We start from the raw sequence: 22691 nt of genomic DNA, 5'->3' as shown, positions 1-22691 counted from the left end.
TTGAGGCCTTTTTACTATGGCAGGTGTGAGTCCAGTTGCTAAATTCCCCCCTTCTATTAAAGAGGATCCTGGGCACTACAGTCAATAGACAAATGAGGAAGGGAGCTGCTGGCACAGGGGAAAGAAAAGCGGCAAGGAAAGAAGAAAAAGCAGCTTTCCCCCCTCAAGGTGGCTGCTCTGTTGCCCTTTTCTCCATTTCAGCACCACTCCATGGAGCCTGCCCCACCCACCATCGCCCAGGTCCTCACTTCTCCCAAGCATTTCTTTGCCTATTTAATTTCCCCTCTGTAGCATTTTTCCATTGTGTTTCTTGCCGTTTTGGACAGGAAAACAAAGTTTGTGGGACTAAAAAAAAAACCCTTCAATCGATCAATTCCAACTTTGCGAAATCTCCCCCCCCCCAAGTTGTAATTGATTGAAGTTTTTTTTTAGTCCCACAAACTTTGTTTCTCTGCACACAATGGCAAGAAACGCGATGGAGCTGGAAATCAGGTAGGCAAAGAAATGCTTGGGAGAAGCAACGACCTGTGGGGCAACCTCGATGGCGTAGCTCTGAAATGGAGAAAAGGGCAGCAGCAGCCACGTTGAGTGAAAGAAGCCTCTTTTCTTCTTTCCTTGCCGCTTGTCTTTCCCCCGTACTGGCAGCTCTCTCCTCATTTCCCTATGGATTCCAGCAATCGGGCAGAATCCTTTTTAGTAGCAGGGGGGGAGGGGGGAACAGAGCAGCCAGCACGAGTGAAAGAAGCCTCTTTCCTTGCCACTTGTCTTTCCCTCGTTCCGGCAGCTCTCTCCTCATTTCTGGTTTGTATTGGGCTGTTTTTCGCCCTTTGGAGGCTTCAGGGAATCCTCCGGAGATTTAAAAAAAAAAAAAAAACTATTGAAAATCAGCTGGCCAGCGGGGGCATGCGCACTGGAGCTGACAGGGCAATGCCTCTCGTGCCCTCAGAAATGGCTCTGTGTGCCACCTGTGGCACGCGTGCCATAGGTTCGCCATCACGGTACTACAGTAATAACAAATAATTATAGTATGAATATCCCAGTGCGAAATAAACAGGCTCAGAAGCTGCTTAATTAAACCTTCGAACTAAACTAGTGTAAACAAGATCTTTTCCATTTGTATTGAATTCAATGCCTTGAGAGAGAGATTCTAGAAAACTGCAATAGAATTGGTCTGTGATTCCAGGAAACACAGCTGGGGATCAATAATAGCATTTGGTTACTTGTGGTTTAAGCCACAGGTATTGTGTTTCCTCTCTTTCTAAGCTTGTCCCAGTCAGGATACAAATTGTTCCCTAGGGAAGTTTGTGGCAACTGCCCTCACACTAACCATGCTGTGTTTCCAAGATATAATCAATAGGTGTTACAATTCATAGAAGGAAAGAAATTGGAGATGGTAAAACATTGATTTTCCACTCTTGTCACACCAACCGGAACCATTTCAACCTCACAGAGTTTTTGCTGCTTGCTTTGGTTTTAAAGAATGAAAGATTTCTAGACACTCTGACATATTCTGTGTCATTTTTAGGGCTTGGGGCAGAGGTGGTATTCAGCAGGTTCTGACCAGTTCTGGAGAACCGGTAGCGGAAATTTTGAGTAGTTCAGAGAACTGGTAAATACCACCTCTGACTGGACCTGCCCCTGTCTTTTCTCTGCCTCCCGAGTCCCAGCTGATCGGGAACGAATGGGGATTTTGCAGTAACCTTCCCCTGGAGTGTGGAGGGAATGGAGATTTTACAGTATCCTTTCCTTGCCACGCCCACCAAGCCATGCCCACAGAACAGGTAGTAATTTTTTTTTAATTCCACTACTGGTGGTAATATACAATTTAATAAGGATTGTGTAGACTGATGGGGTTGCCACAGCAGAAAATACTTCCCCTCCCCAAAGTTGAGGAATTGATTAGATCTGAGCCTGCTCTGAAAATGTATTTGAAAGTGTGCTGTAATGTATGCATGGATTATGGGGTTCCTTTGCTGGAGGATCATTTTATGTATTAAGGAAAGAGGGACATCAAAGGGGGGGAAAATCCATCAAGGACAATAACAACTCTGTTGCTTTATACTCACAGTACTCAATGCCCAAGACAATGTCTCTGAAATAGAGCCAAGCTTGTTCTTCAGAAAAAGGATTGTCACATGGCACCTCCATGACAGGCCTAAAAAAAATAAGGTGCAAAGAGCAAGACAAATACTTTACCAGTCTGTAACAGCCATTTTCCTCTGTAGTTTTAGGAGTTCATTTTTATTTTTGGTGTTGTTGACTGTTGTTTATCGCTTCTATGAATGCCAAGTTGTAGAATGATGTGCTGTAGCTTATGGGATGATTAGGTGGGGGAACCAATCAAAGCATAGCAACACAGGCCACCTCCTTCCAGTTAATAGTCCAAAAAAGTGGAGAAGAGGGATTCATAGAAACATGGGGGGCGGGGAGGTCTTTTAATCTCTCCCTGGCCCTCTGCCCAAGGCAGAAATCCTCAACCATCTCAGACAAATGGCTGGCCACCATTTTTTGCTTGAAAACCTGCGCGGACAGAGCCCATGACTCCAAGAAACATTGGAAAAGCACTGGATCAGGGGTGAAATGCTACAGGTATGGGCCGCTTCACCTAAACCGGTAGTAAAAAATGCTACCAGTTGGTCCAAACCGGTAGTTAAAAAAAATCTCGCAGCACAGCTGACTGTCGCACAGCTGATCGTTGGAACTTCAAAAAAAAAAACTTTTTAAAAGCATTTTTTTTACTACCGGTTCAGGCGAACTGTAGTTCCGACGATCAGCTGTGCCACACAATTTATATTCGCTAGAAAGCAGGAAATCCTGCTTTCTAGTGAATCTAAATCACACAGCACAGCTGTTTCCCCCCCTTTTGCGGTTCTACTTACCTTTGCAGACTCAAAAAAGGCTTCTTAATCCAGTGCAAATGCGTGCAAAGTATGCATGCGTGCGTGAAGCCAACCGATAGCAGACTTCAGAGCATTTCACCCCTACATTGGACCCCAATAAGCAGTGGCTGTTCCACTATTTAATATCTCTTACAGTTGGGAAATCACTCTTAATTTCACCCATTTCTTTGTTCAAGTTATATCCACTGTCACCTAAATGCTGAAGGTACTTAACCAGGGACTTCCCTTCATTTTATTCCCACAACAAAAATCAGGATGGGATTAGATTAGATTAGCAGATTAGATTAGATTAGATTAGATTGCTTCTCTCCAATGGGTGGAAACTAATGAAGGAGAGGAGCAACTTAGAACTAAGGAGAAATTTCCTGACAGTTAGAACAATTAATCAGTGGAACAACTTGCCTCCAGAAGTTGTGAATGCCCCAACACTGGAAGTCTTTAAGAAGATGTTGGATAGCCATTTGTCTGAATTCGTATAGGATTTCCTGCCTAGGCAGAGGGTTGGACTAGAAGACCTCCAAGGTCCCTTCCAACTCTGCTATTATATTGTATTGTAACAGAGTTGGAAGGGACCTTGTAGGTCATCTAGTGCAACACTCCACCTGCCCAAGCAGGAGACCCTACATTATTTCTGACAGATGGCAGTCCAATCTCTTCTTGAAAGCCTCCAGTGATGAAGCTTCCCTGAAAGCTTTATCTATGGATTCTTCTCCTACCCTCAGGCAATAGAGAGAATAAACCCACACGGTCTTCCTTGGGACAGCTTTTCAAAAGATGGATTCATCTGGGTTCTCAAGGAGTCAAAAGGTGTACATGGCATAAGAGTCAAAACAGCCAAAATGGCAGCCATGCCTATTTTTTCAAAGTCTTGTTTAATGATACCATTACTTTAATGGTGCTGATACAGATCACCCAGAAGACGCTGCCACCGAGCAGAACACAAGGCCTATTAACAGTCATGCAATGAAATCTTGATAGCAATAGCATTTAGGCCAACGTACCACCCCATAGCACCTTACAGCATTCTCTGGGCAGTTTGCAATGTAATCAATTTTTTTTTTGCCTATTGCCCTCAACAATCTGGGTCCTCATTTTATCAAACCTGGAAAGGATAGAAGGCTGAGTCAACCTCGAGGCCTGTAAGAATCGAAATTCAGGCTGTGGGCAAAGTTTGCTTGCAACACTGCATTTTTAACACCCAAAATTGTTAGGCTTTAATACCCAATATTGTGGCATTCACACAATCTTTGTTTATTATAGATTACTTACCCCTTTGGCAGGAGATCGAATGCTGAAAAGAAAAGACAGCTCTCAACCAATGCACTTTTAGAAAAGCAATCCTCCCTGAATTAATTTCCATCTAATTCCCAACACAAGGCAATCTTCCTAAGATGTTATAGAAAAAAGTCCATAAACTGCTAAGCTTAAAATTGATTGGGAGAATGTGTTTGTCGGAAAAAAATCAACAATGATATTACATTTACACCACTAACTATGCTAAAGCAAACAGATCTTCAAAATAAGAGTTAAACAAATGTTCTTCGTGAAAGGACTTAAGAGTTCCAAATGAAAGACTTTCAGTTTTCACTTTTATGATCACCTATTTCCAAAGTCCTGTAGTAATCCCATTGGTGGAAAATGGGGCAACCATTTCTTTGATTTCTGAGTTTTCCAGAGAAAAGGGAGAATCTATTTGCCTGGAGTCATCTTTTTGCAAACTGTAACTTTTTTTTATAAAAGTTTTTTTTTTTCAAAACAAACACAAAATCTTCCTTCTTTACATACTGTAGAAAGCGTATCAATTGGTTACAAAAGACCTTCGTGCATCTCTTCCACAGTCATCAAGAATAATTCATATTAACTCAAGTATTTTAACTCAGATATTTATACATGTTACCATCATCGTACCTCCATTTTCATTTGACTATAATTGTTTAAACGTCCTTCATCATAAAATATACCAAGATTTAATACATACAATACATACTGGCATTTTATTTACTATTTCTAAAATCCTCCAATGACACTAAATCCTTATGTCCTATTCTAGCTAAACACAAACTGTAACTTTTGAATGCCACTGGTGATTGTACTAGTGACAGAGAGAGACATCATCTACCGTATTTTTCGCACTATCAGACACACTTCCCCACCCTACCCCCAAAAGTGGGTAGAAATGCCTGTGTGCCTTATAGAACGGATATAGAACGTGGCGGGGGGGGTTGGTGCGGCGCCAATCAGCTGTTCTAGGCGCGAGTGAACGGGCCATGGCAAATGGGCCGTAGAGAATAGGCTGTGGTGGTAGCGAATGGGCTGTGGCAGCAAATTGACCCTGGCGTAAACAAGCTGTGGCAGTGATTGGGCCGTGGCGGTGACTGAGCCGCGGCAACAAACGAGCAGATTTTTTTTTCTTGTTTTCCATCTCTAAAGCTAATGTGCGTTTTATAGTATATGGTATAGTGGTGTGAATGCAAAACAATTTGGGTTTATTGTGGTTTCTTTTGCCTTAATGGCAATCTCAAAGACCAGCAATGGAAATTTATCTTATGTCTATTTGACAGACTGCTTCTCCCTAAATACCTCTACACACTCCACCAGGAAGGCATGAAATGCTGCTGATCTCAACTATCAAGGAAGTGCATCTAGTGAGACCTAGGAAAAGGGCCTTCTCTGTGGCAGCTCCGTCCCTTTGGAAATCTTTTCTCCAGAGAGAAGATTGGCCCCATCTTGTTGCTTTTACACAAGGCCTTGAAGACATGGTTCTGTCAGTGGGTCTGGAGACCCCATTCAGAGTCAATCAAGTGGCTTGCTTGATTCTGTTGCCATGCCGGGTGGTGGGGTGTGAGGTGGGGTTTGAATCATGAATTTTAAATCATGAATGTCATACCCCCCCCTCCCCGCATCCACTATGTGTGAGTTGGTTAGCTATATTTCCAGTCTAATTTTGATTTTAAAAGCTGAAAATTATGTAGTGAAAAATTGCATATTTTTTCTGCTAACTCTACCCCTGAGTTCTCGGGGACCGTAAATTCGAACAGAGTCCTATATGAGGATCAGGGATTGAAGCTGGCCACTCCCACTCTAGAGCACACTGACCTCATCTGTGGTTTTAGATAGATATTGAGTGACCACACAGCACCATTCTGAAGCCATTAAAAGTGACAGCATATTTTCTAACACCACTCTAGAGAATTCTGCAGGGGAAATATTGATCGCTAAACCAGAGTATCATTTTGTGGTGCATTAGAGTACTCTTGAAAAATAAAAACAAAAACAAGACAAATGAAACCAGATTTTCTGAGCTGAATTCTGTTGACAAAGGAAAGGGAGAAGAAAAGGATAATCTGTATATAAGGGGGAGGGGGACCCAATGCAAAATAAGCAAATAAGAATCAATCTCATCTACGGAGACGGCCTTGGTCGCGTTGGTGGAGAAGAGAGGTCGACCCTACGCCCCCTTACTTGTGGGGTGCCACAGGGGTAGGTCCTCTCGCCACTCCTGTTCAACACATATATGAAGCCGCTGGGTGAGATCATCCGTGGTTTCGGGGTGGGATACCATCTGTACGCTGATGATACTCAGCTGTACTTTTCCACCCCGAACCACCCCAACGAGGCCATCGAAGTGATGTCCCGGTGTGTGGAAGCCGTACGGATCTGGATGGATGACAACCGACTCAAGCTCAACCCTTCCAAGACGGAGTGGCTGTGGGTACCAGCCCCCCGGTTCAGCCAATTAATTCCATCATTGGCCATTGGGGGCATTCATCTTGCCCCCGTGGAGCGGGCGCGCAATTTGGGCGTCCTCCTGGATGCCCGGCTGTCCATGGATGACCATGTGACAGCCGTGGCAAGGGGGGCGTTCCACCAGGTTCGCCTGGTGCGCCAATTGCGCCCCCTACTGGACCGGGATGCCTTGCGCACAGTCACTCATGCGCTGGTGACATCTCGCTTGGACTACTGTAACGCTCTCTACATGGGGCTTCCCTTGAAATGCACCCGGAGGCTGCAGTTGGTCCAGAACGCAGCCGCGCGGGTAATTATGGGGAGTACTAGGTACTCCCATGTGACACCGTTCCTGCGCGAGCTGCACTGGCTTCCTGTGGTCTATCGGGTGCGTTTCAAGGTTTTGATAACTATCTTTAAAGCGCTCCATGGCTTAGGACCTAGTTACTTGCGGGATCGTATTCTGCCCCATACATCCCTGCGACCAATTCGCTCGCACAGAGAGGGGCTCCTCCAGGTGCCGTCCGCTAGACAATGTCGTGGGGCGGCGCCTAGGAGTAGAGCCTTCTCTGTGGCGGGCCCAGCCCTGTGGAATGACCTCCCTCCGGATATTAGGAATACCTCTGACCTCCGCTCCTTCCGTATTAAGCTTAAGACCCACCTATTCCAAGCAGCTGGCCTGGCTCAACTTTGATCTAACCATATCGCTCCTGACGGGTTTTTAACTGGGTATTTTAATTATATTTAATTTTTAGGGGTTTTATATACTGTATTTTAATTGTTTTTATCTATCGACCTCCTCCTTGTGTATGTTTCAGTGTATGTCTTTGCTATATGTTTGTTTTGTTTACATATTTATTTCGTATGTTTCGTTGTACGCCGCCCCGAGTCCTTCGGGAGAGGGTGCGGCTAAGAAATAAATATATTATTATTATTATTATTATTATTATTATTATTATTATTATTATTATTATTATTATTATTATTATTATTACTATTGTTAGCAGCATCCTATAGAAGGTAAAGGAGGTAGAGATATTAAGGAACCATTAACCAGGGAAAAGGGGCGGGAAACATTTAAGTCTAGAACAAGATAATATTCAGATACAGATAATTTTTGACTTACGACCAAAATTTAGGTTGCTAAGTGAGACATTTATTAAGCGAGTTTTGCCCCACTTTACGATCTTTCTTGCCACAGTTGTTAAGTGAATCATGGTAGTTGCTAAGTGAATAGCACAGCTGTTAAGTGAATTTGGCTTTCCCATTGAACTTTGCTAGTCAGAACTTTGCAAAAGGGGATCACAGGATCTCAGGATGCTGCAGCTATTATAAATATGAGTCAGTTGCCAAGCATCCAAATTTTGAGGACCATGGGGATGCTGCAAAGGTTGTAAGTGTGAAAAACAGTCATACAGTAAGTCACTTTTTTCAGTGTCATTGTAACTTTGAACGGTCACTGAATGAACTGTTGCAAGTCAATGACTAGCTGTATCTCCCCAATTCACTGGTGTATAAAAAGGAGAGGCGGTAGAGCACAATCAGATCTGCAAGGTTTTATTATAACCTATCTCAACAGAAGTAACCTTAGCCTCCTTGCACAGTGGAGTTCTTGGTCTGAATTATCTACTGGTCTTGATATATCATCTTATTCTTGATGGTGATACCAGTCTCCCACTGCAAGTAATTTGCCCTGCTTCAGGATAAACAGGAATATGGCCAACGATGGGATTCAGTAAAGTTTACCACCAGTTTGCAAACTGTGAGCACATGCTTGCCTTCCACGCATGCATGCAGCCTTCTACATGTGCGCTTTGATCACACGTGTGGCCTGTATGCATGTGCAGCGTAAAAGATGAGGCTATCTAGGACGTTTTGGAGCCTGGGCGGGTGGGCAGGCCCACCTGCAGTTCGGCACTACCAGTTCAGGAAAACCGGTCCGAACCGGTTGAATAGCACCTCTGAATATGGCCCTGAATCAGTGGAAATACTAGTAAACATAAGTAGAACTATATTCATGTCCTCTTTCTGAGTTTCCCAAGCGGATGGGACGCTGTATGAACCAGACAGTGTCACTCTGCTCCAGCATAGCCAATTCTTATATTCTTCTACGTTACTCACTCATGTATAGATTGTCCTCTGCAGGATCATCCAGTACCTGAAAAGAAGAATACATCTACTTCAACTTCTGCACCATCATTCATTTTTATCTCTTTTATCTCTTACTGCAGGGAATTATGATGCCCTAAATGGCAGCACTGTTAACGTAATTCTCCCCAACCTAAAACTGCTACTCTTATGTTGGCTAGAAATTATCCTCCCTACACACTTAGGTTGTACCAGATAGGGAAAGGGTGGTCTAAACTATCCTGACTGGGACAATGGGAATTGTAGTCCAACACATTTCGAAGGAACCAGGTAACCAGGGGTGAAATGCTACTGGTTTTGACTGGTTCGCCCAAACTGGTAGGAAAAAATTCTGTCAGTTTGCCCGAACTGGTAGAAAAAAAATGTTACCGGTTCACGCAAACCGGTATTTCCGACGATCCAGCTGTGATACGCAATTTAAATTAGCTAGAATCGTCAGATTTCCTGCTTTCTAGCTAATCTAGAAAGCAAGTGTTCACATTTGCGAACCGGTAGCGAAGGTAAGTTGATTTCACCCCTGAGGTAAACTAGCAACTTTTTTATTTTTATACCAACTCAAGGTACAATAAAATAAATCCCATGGATACAGCTTGGAAAAAAGATTCAATTTGTCATCAAAGGAGGCGTGAAAACATGCTAATTTGGGGGAATCCAGAAATGAACAGATCCTGTTATGCAGGATAATGGATCTGAAGTTTTCCCTTTTGCTCCAGAGGGAAAAATGAAAATAAATTTGCGGGAATTACAAAACAAACAAATATCATAAAACTTTCAGGAAACCAGCCCAATGATTACAGCTGTTTTCTTAGCAACAACTGTCTTGAAAGAGTAGCCGGACAGTGTCCTTGAGCCAGTCACTTTGTCCCAGCCCTAGAAAGGAGGCAATGACACACCACTTCTGAAAAAACCTTTCTGAGGAAATTGCAGGGACATGTCTAGACAATCTCCAAGAATCAGACAGGACTGAACAGAAGAAAACAAGAACTGGGACTTAAATACACACAGTTACAAAATGATTTCAACTTCCTCAGCAACTTCTGCAAACTTGCTCCTGCCAATTCTTTGTTGCTGATACACATGTACGCATGGATGACACCTTACAAAAATGTGACTTGATTTGTACTGCAATTCCTGATTTGTTTTATATTTCCTTTCTTCTTTCAGAGGAGAGTCCTTCATTGAAGAACACATGCCCCTTTGTCAAAGAAGCAACAGGAAAAATAATAGAGATATTTAACCATGATGCAAACATTTCTTGATATCAACAATTTGTCCTCATGACACTTCATCGTGTTCTAAGCTCATGAATGGGACAGCTTTAAGCCACCACTAACTGTACAAGTACGAAAGTTGTGTTTTCCTCCTTATTCTGAAACCATCCAGTAGCACCCTCAAAAGGCATAAAATGCATTATACTTTACCATCCATTATTTTGGAAATAAAGTCAGGTGACCAGTAGTGAGAGTATTGAGGGTGGCACTTATTGGGTGTGTATTAGGCTAAAGTGGGCACACACACCCTCCAGTCCTGTGATAGCGAATCTATGGCACATGTGCCACAGGTGGTATATGGAGCCATTTGTTAGGGCACGAGAGGCGTTGCCCTGTCAGCTCCAGCGCGCATGCACGCACCGGCCAGCTGACTTTGCCCTTCTTTTTCGGCCGTTTTTCACCCACCGGAGGCTTCCCTGAAGCCTCCAAAGGGCAAAAAGCAACCCAATGCGCAAACCGGAAGTTCGGGAATGGACTTCCAGTTTGTGCGTTGGGCTGTTTTTCATGCTCCATAGGCTTCAAGGAAGACTCCTTAAGGCTCCGGAGGGGGAAAAATGGCCCTACGCACAAAAGTGGAAGTGACTTCTGGGTTGCCCATAGGGCCATTTTTTGCGCTCCGAAGGCTTTAGGGAAGTCTCTTGAAGGCTCAGGAACGACTCCAGGGGAGGGGGCAGGGAGGCTGTTTTCTCCCTCTCCAGGCTCTTAGAAAGCCTCTGGAGCCTGGGGAGGGCGAAAAACGGGTCCACCACGTGCCAAAAGCGGGGGGGAGGGAGAGGGTCGTGTGCACAGCATTATGGGTGAGGGCACGCCCACGTACGACCCCCCTGCACTCCCCCCACTTTTGGCCCACGATGGGAAAAAGATTAGCCATCATTGCTCTAGTCTCTGGCTTACCTTTCCTGCTGCCTTTCTGTTATTTATTTCCTAAAGACGTGAACACAGAGGCATTCAAAGATTTTTAAAAATTACTTGGCAAATAGATAGTCCTTGTTTGGCAATGGCAGTTGGGACCAGCAAATCTTTCGCTAACCAAAGAGGTCACCAAGTTGGAAATCGTATGACTCCCACTCCTCATTCCTCTGCCCTTTGGAATGCTCATTGCAATACTGGATAATTAGTAAGAAGGGAAATAATGTTTTGTATTTACATTCATTGCAGAGTGAGGGATTTCAAGAGAGTAAGCAAATCCACAATGGGGAATAAACATCAAAAGTAGTGCTGGCGATCCTAAGTACAATCAGGGCTGGCAGCAGGTGTGGGATCCTACTGGTTTAACAACTAGTCTGCTGAGCGTGTGTATGCGCACTATGGAAAAAATGCTTCTGTGCGTGCTTAGAAGCAAAAAACAAAATGGCGGCGCCATAGGCGGCGCCAAAAAAACCAATTCAGGGGTGTGGCAAGCCAAGTTACTACCTACTCGCCCAAACCAGTCCAAACCGGTAGGAACCCACCTCTGGAATATAGGTGACTATAGCACAGGGGTGGGTGGACGTGCCCAGCTGAAATCAGAGTGAACTGGTTCGCTCCCAGCTGATAGTCAGAGCTACTGGTTTGTCTGAACCGGTAGAATCCCACCTCTGGCAGGCAGCTGCAAGCACGCTATACAAACAACTGGGTGTATTCCCTACTGTGTGCCTCCTTACTCTCTAATAATGCCTTCCTCTCCAATCTCTATGATCTGTGGAGGAGGAAGAGAAACAGGTCAGACCCAGGAGACGTTGCCTATAATTTTTTTTCTCCCTCCCCCCACATAAAGCAAGAGAGGGATTACAAGAGAGTAAGCAGGCACACAAAAGGAGATATATACCAGTTGCATGCTCAGAGGTGTCAGATTTCTTCCGATGTGTATTCCCCGTTATGCACCTGCTTACTCTGTTTAAATCTCTTCTCCTCCAATCTCTGCACTCTGCATGGGAGGGTCGGGGGTGGGGGCAAAGAAAACAACAGTCCAGGCACAAAATAGCATGTACTGAATATAATAGCAATCATATGTCTGATGTTGCAAAGGTTGTAAATGCAGGCGTTCGTCGCAATATTATTTATTCAGCGCCATTGTAACTTTGAACGGTTGCTGAATGAAACAGTTGGTAAGCAAGGATTACTTGCAAAAGGACCCGAAATAGTATAATAGCCAGAAAAGGCATAACCGGGAACAACCTTCTTCACTTTTGCCTTTAGAACACAAGCCAGACAACTGTAAGTGGTGACTATTTTAAAAAGCGAAAAGAAAAAACTCCTTTAAAAAGGTTGCTTTATCAAACAACCACTGCTAGCATCAATCAACTTTGTTCAAGATTCTTGTTTATTTTCCCAGACTTTACTCGAGTTTTGTTATGACTAGATGGGAACTATGAGGAGGTCACAAGATGCTGAAATGTGGGCAAACCGTTCACTCATAATTTTCCATACAGAATTCAAAAGAAAAACCAACAGCAAAAATAAAAATAAGAATGAAGCAGTCTTGATCTGCCATGCTCACTTTGAAACCGAAACTAAGAAAATCCAGAGTTTTAAAATCCAGGAAGAAATTCAATTAAAGGGAGTTTTGGAAAATCCCAACCTACCTCATGCATAGAACACAAGCAAACAAACCTCAATCAACTTGACAATGTTGATATGGTCCAACTTCTTCAAAATTGCTATCTCTTGGTATATCCGATCTAGAGGGGCCATTGGCTTCATCTGTCCATTTGCATTGGGTTTTGATCCCCGAGGTGGAGGCCGGCCTTTGGTCATGAAATTAAAAGACATGTTGTAGTGAGAACTAGTTTTCAGGTTGCTTTGAGGTTGATTTCCATCCCCCTCTAATTTTCAGGGATATCTATGAGAACCGAGAAATATACCCCATAAATCAAGTTAAATTATTTTATTTCTCTGATGATCTAGATCTGTGATGGAGAACCTAAGGCATGCCTACCACAGGTGGCAGGTAGAGCCCTTTCTGCAGACATGCAAGCCGTCCCCCCAGGTCAGCTCCACCAGGCATGCACGAATGATCTCTGCCGCACATGTGCAGGGGGTGGGGCGCATTTGGAAGATGCATGCACATGTGTGGGGGACATGCACGCATACATGTGGGTGGAGGGAGCATGGAGGAGTGCTGTGCACCTCCCCACAGCCTGTTTTTGCTCCTAGGAGGCTGCAGGCCTAAAATGGGGTGCGGGGTGGGGGTGGTGTTGCACGAGCATGTGGGGGGGAGTGGAGTGCAGGGGGGTCACGTGCACATGAGTGGAAGGGTGGGTGGAGCATGGGAGTCGTGTGTGCATGTGCAGGGGATGGGCCATGCAGGGGGGGTTGCATGCGCATTGCATTATGGGCCCTGTCATGTGTGCGTACACGCACTTTCAGCACACGCCAACGAAAAGGTTAGCCATTACTGATCTAGATTTTTGCATCAGAGATTACGGAACGTGCGACAACAAACTAAGATACAATGCAGAGCTACTTAATCATTCATACAAATGTTCTTTCGCTGAGAAAATAAGACAAATCTGTTCACATCACTCTGACAGCAATAAATCCAGGAAGCAAAGCCAAAAATAGCAGTTGCACTTCATTCAACCCTTTCCACTTTAAAAACAAAACAAAACAGAAAATCCAGTGGACTAGTTTCTAGTCCCTTGAGTAAGCCCCTTGAAATCAAGAAACAACAGGCATGAGTTTCTGAAGGCTTTTAAATTTCAACAGACTACATCAGGTACAATTTAATTATGAACGTACTGGCTATGTTTGCGTAACACACTTAAGACTTCGTGGCTGCACATCGACAAGACACTAAGCCTGGTTAGTCTTAATTTTCACTTATTTTATTTCCTTAGCACATAGTGCAAGTCCAACTCATTTTGTAAAATTTTTGATTCAAATAATTGTCCATATCCAAAAAGCAAGTTAATGCAAAACCAGACTTAGAATGACTTTAGACTTAGAATAACTTTATTGTCACTTTGAGTGTACGCTAATCAGCATACATTATATGAAAGTTAACATGAAATGTTGTTGCATACAGCTCTCAAAGGGTCACCACCTCTAATATACACTACATAAACATGACCAAACAAACAAATAAATACAAAATTATGCATATGCCCACATATAGTATATGGCATTACACATGTGATGTGAAATAAAGAATATAAGTGATATTGTGACTCTCCAAATGCTGCTGAATTCCCAATTTACATCAACATGGAAACCTGGCTGAAAAATAGTAACTGTGAGAGGGATTTTGTAGTCCTAGTGGACGATCACTTAAAAATGCCAGAAATATCCAGCGGCAGCCAAAGAAAAAGAGCTAATACTGTATAATCCTTGGTTGTATAAACAGAGGCATAGAATCAAAATCATATGAAGTATTAGTACCACTTTATAAAGCCTTAGTAAGTATGCTGCATTCAGTTTTGGTCATCACATTACAACAAAGATGTTGAGACTTTGGAAAAAGTGCAAAGAGCAAGTAAGATGATTGAAGGCCTGGAGAACAAAAAAAAAAAAAAGAATGATAGCAGGGATTGGGTATGGTCAGTCTAGAGAAAAGAAGGACTAGGGGTGACATGATAGCAGAATTCCAGAATTTGAGGGGCTGCCAAAGAAGAGGGTGTCAACCTATTTTCTGAAGTTTTTATGACCGGTTCTTTAGGCATGGCTTTGTGGGTGTGGCAGGGAAGGATACTGCAAAATCCCCATCCACCCCCCATTCTCAAAATTTCCGCTATCGCTTCTCTAGAATCTATGAGAACTGGCTGAATACCACCTCTGGTACAGAGTCTTCTGCTTGAGCAGGGGGTTGGATTAGAAGACCTTCAAGCTCCCTTCCAGGTCTATTCTGATTGATTGATCTATGAAAACTGATGGGACCTTGTAGCCAACAACCTTTGGAGGGTCATATATTGTCCATCCCTATTTTAAGTGTTCTTCTGAAAACACAACTTTCTACATAAACATCTTCTCCGCATGCTGTCAGGTATTGTGCATTGACAAGTTTCTTTGGTATTTTCAGTGACATCTAACTAAAACACATTTTAAAAAAGCAATACACAATGCCACTGTCAAGACAGTTGGATTGGCTAAGCCTTCCTGGCTTGTAAAAAATGAAATGCTGCATAGTAGATATCCATGCACATCAACTCTGACCATGTGACCCATCGTAGTCATGGAAAAAAAGATGAGTACAGTGATGTATTTACAGTCCACTAGAAAACACTCATCTCTCCTCAGCATTTCAATAAATTAGATTTCCAGGAAGAAAATATAAAGTGCTCCAACATTATCAGACCATTCTTTCAACCCAGCCTAACAATTTAGATACCAAGTGAGCTTTGGTTAATTTAAAAGCAGATGTCATCTCCTATGGCATACAAAAGAAGAATGAAAATACGAGCTTGAAGCTTACTACAGTACATTTGTATTGGATGTGATCTGTTTCACCAATGTGCTTTTTAAGAAGTCTATTTTTTGGTAATACATTTTCTTATTCTTTTTGCTTCTCTTCTATTCATTTTGTTCATATTATCTAGCTGGAGTTCCGATTTTCAGTGAAAGTACAGGGTACGGATTTAACAAGTAAATGTGAAATGGAAAACTGCAGTGCCTATTAACTACTGAGTTGTGCCTTAAAATTAAACTTAATTAATCCAATCCCAAATTGCCCAGGCAGGCAATTTTTTCAGCCTTAAGTGCCACATAGCTTGCCGGGTTAAGCTGGAAAATATCAGGAGTGCATAACACTTAATGAGTGGTGTGCGGTGATTGCATGCCAGAAAAGGGAAAAAGAAACGATTAGTATGTTTCCACAGAAATGTAGGTGATATCATTCAGTCATATACTGAATGAGTTAGGATTCTCTTTTATTCCCCCAAATAACAGTTTGGTAGCAGTTTTTGGAGAAAGGGGGGGGGGGGCAGACCCAAAGATCTGAGGGACACACCCAGCTCTGAGGACTCAGGTTTAGAAACCTGACATAATGAATGCAGATGAGGATATGCAATTTTTGATTTTTTACATATGAGCACATAGACATAATGCTATAATTCCCTTTGTCTCTCTCATTCACTCCCACACTCTCATTTACTAAGTGTGGGTTGAATAAAGGCAAATCTCCTGAAAAGTTTATACCTCATAAATTCTTGGCATGTAGCAGGACAAAGTTTTATTTCAAAAAGAAATGAATGGAAAGAATTTATGAGGTATGGACTTTTTGGGTGGATAGCCATCCGTCCATTCACCCGCCCATCCAATTTATTTCCTTATTGGGACATAGTTTGGTGTAGTGGTTAAGGCACCAGGCTACAAACCAGGTGATGGTCAGTTCTATTCTATCTCTGTCTTAGCCACAAAGCCAACTGGGTGACTTTGGGCCAGTCTCAGCTTTAGGAAGAAAGCAAGGGTAAAACCACTTCCGAAATCTTTAGTCTAGCCAGTTGCCAAGGATTGTACTAACTCAAAGGCGATATACATACTATGTCTATGTATATGCATACAACCAAATTTAGTGAACCACTGCCACCCAGAGTATACAACCCTGGGATAAAACAAAATCTGATTTAAATGGAAGAGTTTGCTGTGTCTTTATGCATTAACAAGGCTCAGATACCTACGTGGAAATCCATACTGTTTTAACAACTTCTTCTTTGAGAGGACCTTCATGGCCTGCAGGCAAGGGAAAGATAACAACATTATAAAAACTATAGGCGATCCTGTAGGAGGAGAAATTTGTTTGATGCTCCTGACAAGAACACGAAATGTTGGTGGTAGAAGTTGGTCAACCAGGGTTCATATCTAAAATAAAGACATGCTGTCATTTCAATTGGGAGTCAATTCTTAAAAATAATCGGAACTGAGGTACTTAAGGAAGCAGGTAGCAAGAAGCCATTGATGCTTGTATCCTGGGCTGAAAGTCGCTCCTTGGGACTTTTCTTTTTCAAGCAAGAAAAAATGGTCATGCACCCCCTATCAAGTAAGAATCACCACTATGCATGGAAGAAGGATTACTTCCTCTTCATCCCCCACCCTTAAGCTTTTACACAAATGATATTTCAGAATAGCATTCTTCAACCTTGGCAAATATAAGACATGTGAATTTCCCATCTTCACCAGCATGCTGGTTGGGGAATTCTGGGATTTGAAGTCTATACATCCTAAAGTTGCCATAGTTGAGAAACAGTGTTTTAGAAGAATGTAACTACTTCTCGGCTCCTTGGTACAAGTCCAAAAAGATTTTGCTTGTATATCAGTAATTGTAAAAGTGTGCAATAAGGGGTGTGGAAAAATCAGGGGGAGACAGAAATCTAACTATTTCTAGTTGTCAAAATCATAATGGTTCCAAAAGGGGTGAGGAACCTGAGTTCTAGTCCCATCTTTGACAGAAAGCAAACTGGGTAACTTTGAGCCAGTCACACTCTCTGAATCCTGGGAAGGAGCAATGGCAAACCACTTGGGAGGAAGGAACTTTTTCGGACAGTTTTCAGGAGTGGAAATAAACAGGCACAAATAAACCAACCAAAACAAAGATGGAAAATAAGTAAGAAAGAAAAATAAGAAAGAACACAATTTTGTCCTTCTTTCTATTGAGTAATTATTCTTTTACTTTTCAAATATTGTTCAATGACTCAACAAATCTGGAAAGCCATTTTGTGTGGGAGAGTATTGTTATTCCAGCTCAAAATGGAAATGGGGAACGTTTTCAGCTATTAAAACTATAAGGTAGGCAACTTTCCCAAGCTGTTACCTCTAACTGTGTAGGAATTCAAAAGTATCGATAAACCATAAAATGTCCCGTTATTGTCCCATCTCAGTCTCATGCATGCAGTAACGGATCAGGAGAGGCACTTGCAACTTACATAATATTGATCATCATTTTCATTGTAGGCCAGCTTCACAACTCCGTAAGAACCCTAGAAATAAACACACAATCAAAGTCACTGGGTTGGTTTCATTGACCTGCTCCAGGGAAAGATTCAGTCTAAAACTCTGTTTCAAGATGGAGATTGTCCTTGTAAAACCCATTCCTCACTGCTTCTCCCTTCCTTCTGGCATTTGTTCATTCCGCCACTCCTTGCTTTGCAGACAGATTATAGAACAGGGTGGGCAAGCAGATTTTGAATTTTTTGCAGCCTCCCTCCGCTCCCCTCAAGCCTTCTCTGGTGGTGATCTGAAATATGGGGAGAACATTTTTCCTACTATAAAACTTCCAAAATTAGACTTTATGCATTTAAAAAAGAAAGAAAGATAAGAAAAACACGACCATTTCTTATTCAAAACTCAGAAAAGTCATTTTCCTGCAATGCATTTTGCCTCTATGCACCCCCAATTATCCCTTGAACTTCCGTCCCTCCCAACAAATTTCCTGCAGCTTTCTAGTTATATAAAGGTAAAGATTCCCCTCGCACATATGTGCCAGTCGTTCCCGACTCCAAGGGGCTCATCTCTGTTTCGAAGCCGAAGAGCCAGCACTGTCCAAAGACGTCTCTGTGGTCATGTGGCCGGTATGAATAAATGCTGAAGACGCATGGAACGCTGTTACCTTCCCACCAAAGATGGTCCCTATTTTTTTACTCACATTTTTACATGCTTTCGAACTGCTAGGTTGGCAGAAGCTGGGACAAGTAAGGGGAGCTCACTCCGTTATGCAGTGCTAAGGATTCAAACCGCTGAACTGCTGACCTTTCTGATCAACAAGCTCAGCGTCTTAGCCACTGAGCCACCACGTCCCTCTCCTAGTTATATAGTTTCTAAAATTAATTTATAATATGACATACAAAGAGAATATAAAAGTAAATATTAGGGAAATTAGGGGAGGGGGAAGGAAAGTGGCTAGTGGGGGAAAGCAAGGGAAAAAGAAAAAAAGGCATTTGCATTTGACTCCTTTGGTGCAGTAAAATAAGGCATTAACATCTACCCTCAAGTTTCTACTTTTTCATAATAATATAAACTGACAATTTCTATAACAACAAATCTATTTAATCGGTGAAACCCAAAATCAAAAAGTCACTTTCCCGCAATGCATTTTGCATCCATGCACCCTGAATTTTCTCTCGAACTTCCCCTTCCCCCCACAAATTTCCTGCAGCTTCTAATCACTGTAAAAATAATCTGGTCCACTGGTCCACTTGAGATGGACATTGCTTTCTGCTTAGGTAAGGAACTGAACTGAAATAAAGCAGTGTGTTTGAATGCTGTCATCCAGCAGAACAAGGCTGGAGATCTGTTTTTTTTAATCTCTGCCAACTTTTTAGGCTGCCAAAAACTGCTTAGTGCTTAGATGTTGTTGGCAGCTTTGCTCTAAAAATGTAGTGCTATTAAAGAAGATAATTTCTCTCTCTGATGGTTGTACCCTTCCATTCCTGATGCCTGCTGTTTATTATTCTCATTGAATGGAAGGGTAATAATGTAAGATGGTCAGACCTATTATTCTTTTCCAGTCAGGGAGAGACTGTGTTTTGTCTTTCTTTCCCCCATCTCTTTAAAGCTATATGTCACCCACAGTATGTATTTGGTATCAGGGGAAAAAAGAAGTAAAAATGCAGGCCATAAAAAGGGATTGAGCAGCCTAATCAACTCCAGATTAAATTATCCTAAACTGGTCCAGCATTTTACATTTTTGCAGCAACCCAATTCCACATCTACTGAACATTTGACATGGGGGCATTACACAAGAAAAAGTATGGTATGTTCTCTAGGTAGATGCGGGACAATATTAAAAATGTATTGGACATTTTGGAATACTGTACTTAGAACAACATAATAAAAAATAAGCAGCGTTGGTTTTTCTGAATGCAGAAAAAGCCTTTGACAATTTGAACTGGACAAGCCAGCTTCCAATTCATTTTCCTCAAAACATACAATGTGTAAGTTTTGGCCGAAGGCAGTCATAGACATGGACTCAAGTGGGTGCCAAAGTAGGCACATTCATATCCATCTTTTGCAGTTGCCAGGAGTCAGCAGGACCAACTTTAAAAAAATGAAAGTGAAGGGTGTTAGGAATGTAAGCTAAGAGTTGGGTTAGCAATATATAAACCAGGATGGTAGTACTGTTTCTTTAAGTACTGCTGTAATGTGATTGGTTGCTGTTACCTCAAGCAGCCATAAGAGGGAGCCTGAATGACTGTTAGCTCTCTGTTTGTTAGACGCTGATCGGTAGATGTATCGTGAGGTATTGTATTTTTGCTACTGTTAGCCTAAACTGATTATTTGATACGAAGGATCTTTCCTTAACTGAGAACATTGATAACTGAATGACTGAACCGTGTATGACTTGGACTGTAAATTGAACTCTGAATACCTCTATATTTCCATATAGTAAACTACTATATTTTATACTAATCGGTGTCCCAGTATGTTGGTTTGTGCGTATTCTTCCATACCACTCTCATTACACTTCTCTGCACACTCGCTCTCCTAACGGGGAGCTTACTTACTTAACACAGGGGATGTTAAGGGACAAAGTGGAAGCCCTTGAAGCAGAAGTCCCCAAATTTCTTTGTTTCACAGAACCCTGCAGTTGCCAAACTACAATAGTGCTCGGCTTACGACCACATTTGAGCCCCAAATTTAGGTTGCTAAGTGAGAAATGTGTTAAGTGAGTTTTCTTGCCACATTTGTTAAGTGAATCACTGCAGTTGTAACATGGTTGTTAAGTGAATCTGGTTTTCCCTTTCATTTTGCTGGTCAGAAGGTCCAAAAGTAGATCACAGGAATCTGGCACGCTGCAACCGTCATAAATGTGAGACAGTTGTACAGCATCTGAATGTAAATCATGTGACCATGGGAATGCCACAATGGTCTCAAGTGTGAAAAAATGGTCATGTCACTTTTTTCAGTCCTGTTGTAACTTTGAATGGTCACTAAGTGAACTGTTGTAAGTTGAGGACTACCTGTATGTACCACAGCCCCCTGGAGTGCCACAATGAACTCACAAGGCTGCTGCAGGATATTTTATTACAGGTATTCCTTATAATTGAATCGACCCATTGCTTGTCATATGTCATAATGCTCGTAAAACAGGACAGTCACATGACTGACCTGATTTTACAATCTTTTTTGAGGTGGTCATGAAGGGAACACCACAGTCATTAAGTGAATACTACGGTTGCTAAGCAAACCAATGGTTTGCTGTGGGCACAGTTTTGCCAAAACCTCAGAAAAGCTGGTTTTTGACAAAACCCTTGTAAAATGTGATTGCATGACTGCGGGATATTGCAAACAGCCATAAATATGGCTTTATTGCTGAGCATCTGAAGTTCAGTCACATGACGATGGAGGGGGTTTGACTGTTGGAACTTTGAATCCAAGTTGTATGTCCCCCTTTTCTGGCCAGTTGTAACTTTGAGCATTCATTATGGAATGGAATCCACACTGTATATCAGACATTAATACAATAGAATCCCTCATGCCACCAGGCTCAAAATTTTGGGCTTGGACAATCTGGAACTACGCCGATTAAGGTCTGACCTAAGCATAGTACACAAAATTGTCCCCTACAATGTCCTACCTATAAACGACTACTTCAGCTTCAACCTCAATAATCCACGGGCAAACAATAAATACAAACTCAAGGTAAACTACTCCAAACTCGATGGCAGAAAATACGACTTCAGCAACAGAGTGGTCAACGCCTGGAATGCTCTACTTGACTCCGTTGTTACATCCTCAAACACCCCACAGCTTCAACCTTAAACTGTCTACTGTGGATCTCACTCCATTCCTAAGAGGTCCATAAAGGAGGCTTTCATAAGTGCACCAGCCCTTCCTACTCTTCTACTGTCCCCAACTATTTCTACTCATTTCCTTGTTTACGTCCATGTTTATACTTCTAGCTGTTATCGTGCACATGTTAGACAAACTAAAATAAAAATAAATTACACAACCAGTTGCAAGTTAAAGACTACCTGTACTTCATACAGTACAAATGCAATGTTAGCTGATATTAAATATCCTGTGGTGCCACTGTGAATTTCCACAGTGCACTGGGGCATTGAGGTACAGAGTTTGGGAATGGGAAGAGGGCTTAAAGGTTTAAGGAAGGCACCTTTTCTACATCTTTAAAACTTCCCCCTCCCTCAGAGAAATCTATTTTGGATTTTGATTATTCCACCTTTGGGGTGCAGCTCTTAAAGCTTACAAAAAGGTAAGTGCACCTCACTGAGCTTATCATTCTCCTTTGGTAAATGATATGTATCTCACACAACCCATCCCCATTTAGGCTACCACCTGTAACTCTGCTTCTATTACCAACCTCCAGGTAGGAAAACTTCATCTTATTCACTCTAAAATGCCTTCCAGCTCTGGGACACTTCTGAACTGAGAAAACAGTTAACCTACACTGCATCCGAATGGAAATAACCAGCCCCATTGGCATGGTTGAAAAAGGTTGGCCTTTTGAAGTTCCAACAATTGGCTGCATTAAAGGTGATTAAAAGTCTTTATATCATGTTTCAACACTCCAGGCAGTCAGCCAGAGAAAATCCTCCTAGATGAAAAGGAAAGTAATAATTACAATTCCAGGTATAATTATAATGATAATGCCAACCAATAATTATCATTCCCTTATCTGAGCTTTCCTCATGAAAAACGGGGGTGCTTAATACTACTATTTTCTTTCCAAAATTATTATTTGCATTTTTGAGGGTGGAAGTGTTTATAAAAATTCTTG

The 22691-nt window shown here is 42.2% G+C and overlaps 1 protein-coding gene across 3 annotated transcripts in view; it reads right to left on the bottom strand.

Annotated features, from left to right (window-relative positions):
• The window catches only part of CAMKK1 (calcium/calmodulin dependent protein kinase kinase 1), a 160166-nt gene that overhangs the window by 46314 nt on the left and 91161 nt on the right, over window positions 1–22691 (bottom strand). For all 3 annotated transcript variants that reach the window (XM_081945930.1, XM_081945932.1, XM_081945931.1), the window contains exons 4-9: window positions 17881–17934; window positions 16639–16690; window positions 12638–12771; window positions 8748–8784; window positions 4170–4191; window positions 2067–2155 (exon numbers count right to left, since the gene is read on the bottom strand). In XM_081945930.1, the coding sequence (XP_081802056.1) occupies window positions 2067–2155; window positions 4170–4191; window positions 8748–8784; window positions 12638–12771; window positions 16639–16690; window positions 17881–17934 (388 nt within the window). The remainder of the gene's footprint in view (window positions 1–2066; window positions 2156–4169; window positions 4192–8747; window positions 8785–12637; window positions 12772–16638; window positions 16691–17880; window positions 17935–22691) is intronic.

Source organism: Natrix helvetica (genome assembly GCF_964273705.1).
Source record: "Natrix helvetica genome assembly, chromosome: 2".
In the NCBI taxonomy this organism is placed as follows: domain Eukaryota; kingdom Metazoa; phylum Chordata; class Lepidosauria; order Squamata; family Natricidae; genus Natrix; species Natrix helvetica.
Note: the sequence above shows the minus strand (reverse complement) of the source record. Positions and strands in the feature narration are given on the sequence as shown.